The sequence below is a fragment of the Typopeltis vanoorti genome, chromosome 17 (genome assembly GCF_054136105.1).
Source record: "Typopeltis vanoorti isolate ZY-2024b chromosome 17, IOZ_Tvanoo_1.0, whole genome shotgun sequence".
NCBI lineage: Eukaryota > Metazoa > Arthropoda > Arachnida > Uropygi > Thelyphonidae > Typopeltis > Typopeltis vanoorti.
Window position 1 is genome coordinate 85,947,160 of NC_143565.1, and position 12,776 is coordinate 85,959,935.

The window sequence follows — 12,776 nt, forward strand, 5'->3', positions numbered from 1 at the left end:
CTAAACCCCAGCCAGTGTGATGTAGTTTCACTGATATACAATATATTTAAGTTTCATTATTTCTAATTTATTTTGTATTTATTACTTAATTAATTTTATGGTTTATTTTCTCTCTTCTTGCTAGAGGTTAGGCTAGAGTTAACCACTGACTAAAGCAGTTATGCTGTAGCCAACTGTAGTTTATTCTGATGTAGGTTGTGTTCCTATATATATTTGATTTAATGAATTTACTTGGCTATATGACATAATATAGCCAAGTAATAATCGGCAGAAGAGACCATGCTCTGGATACTCCTTCACAAAGGATTAAATGGAGGAAAATATTGGTATTACAAAGAAGTCACTATAGGTCTGAAAGACTGTTTTTAGAATCAGAATCTGCCATGAAGCACTTTCCCCAACCTCAACAAGTAGGAATGTATTAATTTGCCAAAGGTCTGGGAGATAATCATTCTAACACCAGATAGCCTGACTTCTCCAAATTAACTTTACAGTGATCCAGCTCATAGTTTAGTGACTGTGTGTTTGTCACAGTCATAATTTGTGCTATAAAGATGCTGGTTAGAAACCCAGTGAAATATTAGTAAGTTCAATAAATTGATTAATTTTTTCCTCTCTTGGTGCTGTTAATACACGAAGCATTATTATGAATAATAATGTGTAAATAAACTAAGTTTAAGCAAGAAAATGTGTGCATAAGAATATTTCCACATGACGCTTTCAATATTATCTACATAATTTCCATAAGACAAAATATTACCTGATTTCCACCTGATCCATGACAATGACTCATTCCTACAACTGAAGGAGGATGAGAACTCATTGCATCTAAACACTGACCAGTCAACATGCTTCTAATCTATATCAGGAAAAAATTAAGTTATATATTCTACTCTATAGAATGTTATTCATTCAATATTGCAATTCTATCATTAAATTCTTTCAATTTTAATATGCTAAAGCATGCCACATATCCATTCCAATAACAATATATCTATCAGCTGGGATTAATCAATATTTGATTTCAATAGCAATAACAGTGGGATCAACTCTTGAGATGTAGCAGAGATGTTCAAGTTTATAGGTGATAAATATCTGATCAAAAATATCCAGACACCTCTCATCCCAACTCTCATTCTAATATGAAAGGCATTACTATGGAGCTGGTCCACCCCTTGCTGCTATAACCCTCAATCTTCTGGGAAAACTTTCACACTAGATTTTGATATACTGCTGTGGTAATTCCCTTCCATTCTTCCAGAAGAGCATAAGTGAGGTTGGTCACTGATGTGCAATTTGGCCTGGCTTGCAACTGGCATTCCAATTTATCCAACAGGTGTTCAACGGGATTGGCATCAAGGCTCTGTGCAGGCCAGTCAAGTTCTTCAACACTCAACTCATCAAATCAGTCTGTACAGACCCCACTTTGTTATCAAAACTACACTGTTATGTTGTTGCAGGAAGGGCCTTCACCAAACTTACTATAAAGTTAGAAGCAGAAAATTGTCTAGAATGTCATTATAGGCCACAGTGTTTAAGATTCCTTGTCTGGAACTAGGTAGCACAGCCCAAATCATGAAAAACATGATGACCATGATGCCTCTGTCACCAAATTTCACAGCTGACACAACACATTTGGGCAGGTAGCATTCTCTCGGTATCTGCCAAACCCTTGTCTGGCAGAGTGGAAGATATGAAATGTGATTCATTACTCCAGAGAATATGTTTCCACCTTTCCACAGTTCAATGACTGCAAACTTTACACCACTCCATACGTGGCATTGCCCTACTTGATGTTAGGCTTGTGTCCGGCTGCTTTGTCTTGAAAACATAAGTTCTTTAGCTCCCGATGAACAGCTGTGGTGGTGGCAGAAGCATTTTGGAACTCAGTAGTGAGTTTTTTAACTGAAGATAGGTGATGTTTTTGTTTCAGAACACAGTGGTCCAGTCTGTGATTTTATGTTGTCTACTAGGCTGCAATTGTGCAGTTGTTGCTCCTAGGTATTTCCAATTCATAACATTACTTACAGTTCATAATGATGAAAAGTTATTTTTGACCAAAAAACTATGGGAGAGATTGACTTCAATTTGGGTTTATATAGGTCAAATTTATTTGAAACTAAGTAAGAAAATACCGACAAGTTTTGCCAACTTAGCTGTTTGGCTTCTTCAGGGTAAAAATAGATGTACAACTTAAAGCTAAAATTGTTCACTACCCAAGAAAATTGATCCACAAGATACTTTTCTGTGACCCCCCCCCCCACAACGACAGCCTGAAGAAATACTTTATAATTCCACTATCGCGATTCTGTATACGGGGACAGTTTCCAATAAGATTGCTACACTCCTCAAGCCACATGGAACACAAGTGGCTTCTAAACCTTCAAAGACCATAGGCCAATTCTTAAGATCTCTGAAAGACAGTCATCCTTTCTTCAAATATGCCGAAGTCTATAATATCCCCTGTTCGTGCGGATTAAACTATATTGGTCAGAACTCTATAAGTTTTGAAATCAGAAAAAAGGAACACGTAGGAGACATAAACAATAACAGAGAAGACAACTCAGGGTTAGCATTTCATTTCTCCAGGACAAACCATACCATAGAATGGGACAAAAGCTCCATGCCCTACTTAGAGGAGGATTTCCGCTTCCGAATCAAGGATTAATTCTGCCTGATATTTGGAAGATCCTCATAAGATCTTTAAGCATGCCAGAATTAAATCTTGCCTAATTATAGAACGTTCCTACATAACAACAAGTGAGATCATACAAGCGTTCTTCTGTTTTTTGTAAAAAATACAATTGTATTCGGTTCTTCCTTCATTAATAGTTTTAGTGAACAGTTTTAGCATTTAAGTTGTTTTACATCTATTTTTATCCTGAAGAAGCCAAACATCTAAGTTGGCGAAACTTGTCGGTATTTTCTTACTTAGTTTCAAATAAATTTGACCTATATAAACACAAATTGAAGTCAATCTCTCCCATTAATTATAGTTGAGGCAGCTGTAGCAACACAGAAATTTACTGAACTGAGTTGTTGCAAAGGTGGCTTCCTATGAAAATGCCACATTAAAAGTCATTGAGCTCTTTAATATGGTCTATAGTAATGGTTGTTTATGAAGATTGCAAGACCAAGTATGAACAATGCATGTGATGTATATAATCATATTCACTTTCTGATGAACATCACCACTACTCGTTTAGTGGAGAATACAAGAATAAAAAGCTTGTTTAATTTCTGGTGCAAAGTTCTACACTACAGTGCAAATATGCTTTCATCAATGAATTACCATTAAAAACATTATAATCAACTAGACATAAACTTAAGATAGTAGAATTTTTCACCATCTCCTCTTCAAATGAAGTTATTGAGCGACCAGATGTCACTGCTATCATTAATTATGCAAATGGCTTAAGAAAATAGCCAAAAAGCTTCAACTCTAAATGAAAAGTATTAAGAGAAAAAAAAATGAAGATCCGCTGTCATTTTACAGCCAATCAGTGCATAATGTTTGCCTTTTGAGACTATAAAGTTTCAAAAGTAACTGAAGCTTATGAAAATATACTCTTTTTTTACCATGAGTTGGGATAGCATTGCATTATTGATTATGTATAGATTGAGATTTCAACTTAAAAAATACATCTTTCAAACAAAAATCTAATTTCTAATAAGAACCAACAGAGGGAAATAGCTGTATGACCAATAAAACTCTTAATCAAAAAAGAAGCAATAAAAGATGAAATACAAGCTTTTTGAGAAGAGTCGGCATCTTTTGATTGGGACTTTTCAGCAGTTTGTTGTAGTAAGCAAGTTTTTTTTTTTAAATAGTGGTATTTGCTATGGTGAGAGTCAACATATCATGCCAAAGGTTGTATCCTTATAAGCTCTTCATCACCTTTAAAATTTCAAAAGGCAAACATTAATTGCTTAGTTGATTATGAGATAACAATGGATATTTATTATCCTTTCTTTGAGTAATTCCAATGACTAACAGGATTATGACTGTTGTATGATTTTAATTGGAATATGCTAATCATTAAAATCCATGGAAACTGGTTCAATTTCTCTTCAAGAAACCATGCAAAATAATTTTTATTTCATTATGATTATTGGTTTCTGTAAATTGTTTTCCGAAATATATTCTTGGTAATAATAAGTTTACATAAAAGTATAGTTATAAAAGTAGAAGTGCAAGAATCCAAAACGTTTTGCAGAGTACAATTTAATAAGAATGATAGATTTGGCTTATTTAGATGTACAGCCAAAGCAATTCAAGGGTTATGAGGGCCAGTGTATTATGTATTGCATGTGTTCTAATGGCTGGATTGCCTGTTCTGAGGTATGAAAAACTCGAGTTTCTGGGAGGAAAAATCCTCTGCCCCTGTATGAGACTGGCTAACTTACCTTCAGTTGAAAAGCCCTGATGAAAGTTCTTTGCATTCTAGATGAGATTCGAACTCAGGTCTTTCCAACCAAAGGGCATTGTTGAAACCAACTGAGCTACTGAGGCTCTAAGAATGATAGAAGAATACACGATAGTATGGTAAAAGGAGCAGTAATTACACATAGTTTTTCATCACATTACACAAGAATTAGAGAGAGAATAGAGAAGTGTGTGTGTGTGTGTGTGTGTGTGTGTGTGAGAGAGAGAGAGAGACTGGCATGCAATAAAATGGCTATGAGAGTATATATAAATGACAGTAAAAGGATACTGCAGTATGTACTTGTCCAATGAAGCTGAGAAAACAAAGAAAGCATTAATGAAAGAGAAGGTTATGTTAATGTGGATGAATAAAATTATGATATTCAACATTCTTCAATTCTAACTGCTGAGTTGCAATTTTAGTTTATATCAATTTTAGTCAAGATCACACAGTTGAAATAGGGATTCTAATAATTGGATTAACATTATGGTAATCCAATCCAATAGCACCTTGTTCTGCTAATCTTTCCCATTCTGTTTCATGACCATGCCACATTAGATTAGCTCTACTTACAAATTCCTGAATGCTAACAATGTCAAGTTTCTTCTAATACTCTCATTTTCAATATGATTCTGTCACTGATTCCATCTGTTCACTTTCCTCAGAACTGAAATGTCTGTGATTTCCGGTCTTGTGTTTTACAGGATAAATGTTTTTATTTCTAATCCAGCTCTCTTATAAGTTAAAATTGGTTTGAACCCTGTCTTGTAGTCAGTTTAGTATTTTGACTAATTTTTCTTTTACTTCATATAAATTTATCTGGTTGACTCTCTACTATACTAGTTTTCCAAATTTTTTGTCTATTTCCTTATTTGATTTTGCCATCTAAACTAAACTAAAATTATGCGTAAGAGCTGAAATGTTTTACTTGTTCTATAGGCTTTCCATACAGGATCTAGTTGATTTTTTTTCAGTTTTCCTGCCTATTTTCAGATCTTTGTCTTTTCACTGCTGATTTTAATAAATTCATTACAAGTGGTTATTCAATTTAGTCAAAGACTCCTGCACTCATGTACTGGATGTTTAAAGAGTATAACATTATTTGCTAAATTATACTTATCAAGAAATTATATTCTTGTTTAATCCTTTATCCGAATATAAGCAAAAAAAGTTTGTATGTGAAATATCTTCATGACTAGACAACTTGTATATAAAGGCTGATGACTTCATATTAATTGCCTTAGTATTCCATAATGCAACACGATTCCTTTCAGTAGTGCATAACAGAATTTTCCAAAAGGAAGTATGTGTTGCATTATGAGATACTAAAGCAACTGATGTGAAGTCATCAGTTTCTATATACAAGTAGTCAGGAAGTGAGATACCTCATGTATCTTCTGTATGTGATCCCTAACCAACTCTTCCAAAATCTTTCACCACACCACCAGAGATACTGATAATGTGAGAGTTGGATACATCAGTCTTTGCATTACCCTTGAATATGTAGGCTAATGATTAAGGATTTCTCTTTAATTATTTGCCAAAGAGGTAATCTAGTAATATGTTTCTTAAAAAGTTGGGATTGTACACATTGGGAAAAACAGTATGGGGGAGATTGTTCCAAAGAACAGAGATGAATGAAATTGGACAATGTATGGGTGTTGACCAGTAACTGCTCTAGTTCTCACATGATTAGAGGAAAGTGAAGGAATGGTAGTGGCCAGTTCAGTGGAGCAATGGCCATGAAAGTACCTACAGAAAAAGGCATAATGCAGAAATACAGCACCTATAAGAAAGTGACTGAAGGGAATCTGTGAGAGAAATTGTCTATTAAGAAGATTGTCCTCTTCTGTATATAATGAGAAATTCTTGGGGAGGGGGGATGCACCATCTTAAATGTGACAGCAACATTCTAAGGTTGATATTGGATCTGGGACTTACAAAATGTTAGGAGTTAAGCAGACGAGAGGTAATGTTTGGAATGAAAAAGAACTTGAAGTATTTTAGAGGCTACTGATGTAATATGTTTGTACCAGGATAAGCAGAATGTCACACATTCCAAAAAGGGGAAACTGTCTTAAAAGGATATCAGGACATTATCAAAATTAAGTGGGAGTGAAGTAGGCGCTTCCTTTTGCTGAATGAGTTTTAACAGTATTGAAATTCACTAAGTTGTCTTCACTCCACTTGAGAATGGTGAAGAGACCAGTATTTAAGTCATTGGTTATGGAATATCACAAGGTTTCAATCATTTTTGAGTATTACAGCTTCTTGAAAGAAGGAGAGGAATGGAGAGTCTATCATTAGGAATACTATGAATAAGATTTGAGGTCAGAAAGAAGGTCATCAATGTGAAGAAGGAAGAGCATGTGCTACATTACAGAACCCTAGGGTATTGAAGCATTCATAGTGAAATCTGATGAGAGAAAGCCATCTATTGTGACATGCAATGAATGGAGGGAATATTATCAGGAATACTATGAATACAAGCTATGAAAAAAAAAAGATTTGGGGTTAGACAGGTCACTGATGCACAGGAGGAAGAGTGTGGGTTACATTACAGAAACATAGGATCCAGAGAGGAAGTTGGTAATCCAATCACAAAGGGCAGGAGGGAAATTCCTGCCCTTTGTGATTGGTGAACCTGCTGAACTGGCCTCAATCCTTTCTGTATTTTCCTCTAAGCCTATAATAATAAGAAATGATAAATATCAATACATACGTCAACTGCTATTCTACAGAAGTAGCTTCTATTTTATTCCACTGGTTCTATTTTCTATTTCCTCACTAGTCCATCCTCTCCCATGGACTACCTGGAGCTGTTCAAAAAGAACATGAACAGGTTCTTTCTTTATTTTTTCACTTTTAGTTTATATAACAGTAATGTGTCTTCGCGACTTTTCATGTATGGGATTAATACAAAAAGTCGATGAGTGCATTTTATATTCCTGTTTTAAAATATAACCATATCTTGAAACAAAATTATCAGATAATGATAGCTGGGAAGGATTGGAATTTTTTTTCATATTATAACAGACATTAAATTCCCAACATAAAATCATAAAATTAGATTTTATGATTTTATTGGTTTTTGACGTGGATTTTCCATGGATATACAGTCATAACAAAAAAAAAAAAAAAACTAGTGTCAAGAGCAATAAAAAATTAGCATGAATAGTAAAAATTAAAGTTTAATTTCAGTTTAAAAGATTCTTACCTCTCCCCAGAATAAATTTTTTGGAAGAACAGGAAACTTAGCAAGAACATCATATGCAACATTATCCATATACCATTTAAAATTTTTGCACTGTAGGCGTTCTCGGAGCTCAAGTTGTTCTTTAATACTTCCAGAGTCATACTGCCGTGCCATTGGTTCTCTAGTATAGAAATACTCTTTATACTCATCCAACCACACTTCAACTACACGTTTGTAATTCTGCAAAGAGTTTACATGATACTTCACAACATTTCATATTTTGCAAAGTCTCAAAAAACTTATATTTAGCACAATACCATTAGAAAAAATTATTAGTACACTACAAATTCATTTAATAAAATCCAGTTAATAATAACTGTTTATATTACAGCAAGACTTTGATCTAATGAGATATACAGAGTTACCTATTAAATCTGAAATCCCACTATATAAAAAATAAAGAATATGAAATAAAAAATAATTACAATGAGACTGTTTTTCAAAATGTCACATAATACAGTACTGCACTTACACCTTATTCTGAATCACTTTCTATTTGGGAATCCTAATTAGCGATGATATCAAATAAAATTATGACTTGAAGTAAGACTTCCAGTCAAGACTTGAGTCTTGAAAAACTAATAACTGGTATGAGACCTAACACAGAGTGTCAGAGAAACTAAATTATAAAAGGTAGGAATGGTGAGCATGTGAATGAAAGAGCGATAATGTAATATAACTGTGTTAATGGGCTTTACCATGGGAAGGACTTTATCATGTAAATGTTGACGAGGAGAGAATGATTTCGACTTTGTGTTCATCTGGTTCGAACCCATCAAATGTGTGCAAAGGTTTCTACATGTATAAGGCACTAGAGAAGAATAGAGATATGCAAGTTGTCCAACTATTATGCAGACTGCAGACAAGAGTATACTGAAGAACATGGAGGTAGATTATTATGTCTGTACACGAATGCTAGGAGTATTAGAAACAAAAGGGTAGGGTTTGTTGCCTTTGTCAATATGGTGGGATCTCAGATTGTAGGCATTAATGAGACCTGGCTATCAGAATTAGACATACTAACTGGTATCGAGTGTACAGGGTACAGTATTTTTAGGAAGGATAGAGGGGGGGGGGTAATGATATTAGAGGACCTGAATCCAGTTAGAGTTAAGACATGATTGTAGTACTACCACTAACAGTATTTCATGTGGCAGAATATAACAAGATCAATTACATAGCGGTGTTTTTACAGCAGACCTGTGGATCGGTTGCTAGTGATGAAGAAATGCATCACCAAATAGAAAAGATGACAGCAAAAAGAGTAATCATAAAGGGACACTTTAATTATCCAAATATTGATTGGTAGAAGTAAAATCTCATGAGAATGGAAATGAATTTATTGAGCTGCTGCAAGACAATGTCCTCAAGCAGCATGTGACAGAAGGAACTCGAGGTCAAAGTGTTAGATTTGATTATAGTGTCAGAGGATGTTTCAAATTAAGGAAGAAAATATTCTGCCGGTGGTTGGTGACAGTAATCATGCAGTACTCACTTGGGAAGTTTATGAAAGTTTATGAATGTTCCATTCAGAAAAAGTTACATGCTGAACTACAATGCAGGAAATTATGACCGAGGATTCCAGTGAGTCCAGTGGAATGGATCGGTTACTGGATGGGAAGAATATCGACAGTGCATGGGAAGCATTTAAACAATACTTAAATGATGCAATAACCGAATGTGTCCGGAGAGTTTGAAGAATAAATAGGGTAGGAGTCAAATGGATGTGTAATCTAATCAAACAAGAGATTCGTTATAAAAGGATGATTTGGAAGGAATATTGTGTACATATGGATGATGTCCATTATGAGCATTATAAGCAGCAGGCTAGAATAGTCACAACTGTTGCACAAAAAGCAAAGTCTGATTATGAAAAGAAAACCAGCTCTGCATGCTAAAGACAATTCTTGTTGAGAGGCTTATACACTGGTTAAACATGATAACTAATATTTAAGGAATTGACAGCGTATACTAGAAATATAGATTAAATAAATTTTAATATATACTTTCCGATATTTCGGCGAACGTCACGTTGCCATCTTCTTGGGAACTTACTACAAAGACACGTGCACACAAGTACTAATAACAGCAAATGAGACGGAAGCTAGGAAGCTAGCGTTTTCCTGAAGTCCTGATGGTGCCCCCTGGCGGGCTATATTGGCCTTTGGGCTGAAGCTCTTCAGATAAAAGTTTCCCAAATTTGGGGCAGTCCCATGCATCCAAATTTGTTGAGGTTTGGCATGTTCCTAAGGGCCGAGGCTGATTCCATGAATAGTCTTTCATACTTGAACTTGCTGCGGTGTATTACTGTGGCTTTCTTCCATCTTATTCTGTGGCGAGTATCCAGAGCGTGGTCTGCAAGCCCAGAGTGGCTGTACTGGTGAAATCGGATGTAATCCTTGTGTTCTGAGATTCTGATATTTGCTGTCCTGCCTGTTTGGCCAAAGTAGGACAGTTTACAGCTGCAAGGGACCTGGTATACACCAGGTAGGTCTAGGGGAAGTGGTTGGTCTTTGGTGGAGCAGATAAGGGATGGCAGTTTTCTATGTGGTCTGTAACAAGTGGTCAAGTCATGTTTTTTTAAGATTTTATTGATTTTTTCCGAGGTGCCTGGGATGTAGGGAATGGTGATGGATTTAGAGTAATCTTTTTTGTGAAGGGGAGGGGGTGGTGGGTTGTGGATAACTGGGTTAAGTATTTTTTGGATTTTTTGGAGGGGGTAGCCGTTGGCTGAGAAAGTGTCATGTATGTGATTTAGTTCAGTGGTTAGGACTTGATCATTGGAACAGATTATTTTTGCCCTGTTGAATAATGTTTTAATAACTCCATATTGTTGTGAGGGGGGGGGGATTGTTGGTGAATGTATCTGCCTGTATGGGTGGGTTTTCTATAAACTGAGAAAACCAAGGTTCCATCAGGTTGGCGGGTGACTAGTGTGTCTAGGAAGGGGAGGTTATTGTTTTCCTCTTTTTCCAGGGTGAATTTGATTCTAGGGTGTTGGTTGTTTAAGTGTGTTAGGAAGGAGAGGAGTGAATCTGGGCCATGTGGCCAAATAGCGAAAACATCATCAATGTAGCGAAGCCATATGATAGGTTTTTGTGGGGCTGAGTTTAAGGCTTTCTCTTCAAACGTCTCCATGAAGAAGTTGGCCAAGGGTGGGGAAAGTGGTGAACCCATGGCTGTCCCCTCTATCTGTTTGTAGAATTTTTCCTGCCAAACGAAATAGCCTGAGTTCATTGTAAACTGAAATAGGGCTGAGATATCGGGAGGAAATTTAGCTTGGATTAGCTCTAAGGTTTCTTTGAGGGGGACTATTGAGGAGGTGATTTAGTTCAGTGGTTAGGGATCAAGCCGTAACCACTGAACTAAATCACGTCCGTGACACTTTCTCAGCCAACGGCTACCCCCTCCAAAAAATCCAAAAAATACTTAACCCAGTTATCCACAACCCACCACCCACTCCCCTTCACAAAAAAGATTACTCTAAATCCATCACCATTCATTACATCCAAGGCACCTCGGAAAAAATCAATAAAATCTTAAAAAAACATGACTTGACCACTTGTTACAGACCACATAGAAAACTGGCATCCCTTATCCGCTCCACCAAAGACCAACCACTTCCCCTAGACCTACCTGTGTATACCAGGTCCCTTGCAGCTGTAAACTGTCTTACTTTGGCCAAACAGGCAGGAGAGCAAATATCAGAATCTCAGAACACAAGGATTACATCCAATTTCACCAGTACAGCCACTCTGGGCTTGCAGACCACGCTCTGGATACTCGCCACAGAATAAGATGGAAGAAAGCCACAGTAATACACCTCAGCAAGTTCAAGTATGAAAGACTATTCATGGAATCAGCCTCGGCCCTTAGGAACATACCAAACCTCAACAAATTTGGATGCATGAGACTGCCCCAAATTTGGGAAACTTTTATCAGAAGAACTTCAGCCGAAAGGCCAAGAACTGCTAATATAGCCCGCCAGGGGGCACCATCAGGACTTTAGGAAAACGCTAGCTTCCTAGCTTCAGTCTCATTTGCTGTTATTAGTACTTGTGTGCACGTGTCTTTGTAGTAAGTTCCCAAGAAGATGGCAACGTGACGTTCGCCGAAATATCGGAAAGTATATATTAAAGTTTATTTAATCTATATTTCTAGTATACGCTGTCAATTCCTTAAATATTAGTTATCATGTTTAACCAGCGTATAAGCCTCTCAACAAGAATAATGATCATCCACGGAGATCTCTTCGCACGCAAGGCCCGCCATTACGGCAAACTGAAGCTGAAGTTATCCAGACAACTTAACCGTCTGGCATTCCTAAAATGCTGCCGGGATAATCAAGTCATCCCGAACTGTGTTAAATTTAAACACCGCTTCATCTCACAGAAAGCTCTCCGTATTTACAACCGCGCTAGCCAGGCATTACTTCGGGAGCAAATTAACGCTACACGCGGTTCCCTAGCCGACATAAACAGAGCTATTTCAATGCTAGAAAATGAGCTTTCACTTACGCTGAATCACGAGCTTTGGTCAGTCTTACATGACGTCTCGTGTACGGCAGCTAAAAAAGAATTTGAACGAGTAAGGAGCCGATATATCAACAAGTTTGTTAAATTATTAAAGAACTCGGCGTCCAGACCTAAACTACAAAACAAAACGGCTGTTAACCTTTCGTCAGCTACCTTAAAGCCTGAAGCACTCCACGCTCTGTCATGTGGTCACAACTTCGCCATTGCTCCTAAGAAATTACCAGCCGAGGAATTAATGATCCAAATTGAACGCGGGATTTGCCAACTTCCAAACCACATCGCCAACGATATTAGATTGGATGTAGCCTGTGTTCTCAATAAAGCAAAACCTCCAAAATCCAACATATCCATTAATGAATACAAGGCACTACAAGAATTGAAGAGAAACAAAAAAATAGTGATCACCAAAGCGGATAAGGGGAACGCCACTGTGGTACTCAATCCTAAAGACTACACAGGTAAGCTCAAGGCTTTATTATTAGATCGTTCCACTTACCTCCCCATTGATTACAATCCCACCAATTCACAAATTAGAAAACTCCATAGGCTTCTTAAGAA

The 12,776-nt window shown here is 36.6% G+C and overlaps 1 protein-coding gene across 1 annotated transcript in view; it reads right to left on the reverse strand.

Annotated features, from left to right (window-relative positions):
* Pgant7 (N-acetylgalactosaminyltransferase 7) overlaps nt 1-12,776 on the reverse strand; it is a 167,328-nt gene that overhangs the window by 13,051 nt on the left and 141,501 nt on the right. Inside the window, exons 9-10 of the mRNA XM_090406886.1 lie at nt 7,645-7,863; nt 761-859 (exon numbers count right to left, since the gene is read on the reverse strand). Coding sequence (XP_090263012.1) covers nt 761-859; nt 7,645-7,863 — 318 coding nt within the window. The remainder of the gene's footprint in view (nt 1-760; nt 860-7,644; nt 7,864-12,776) is intronic.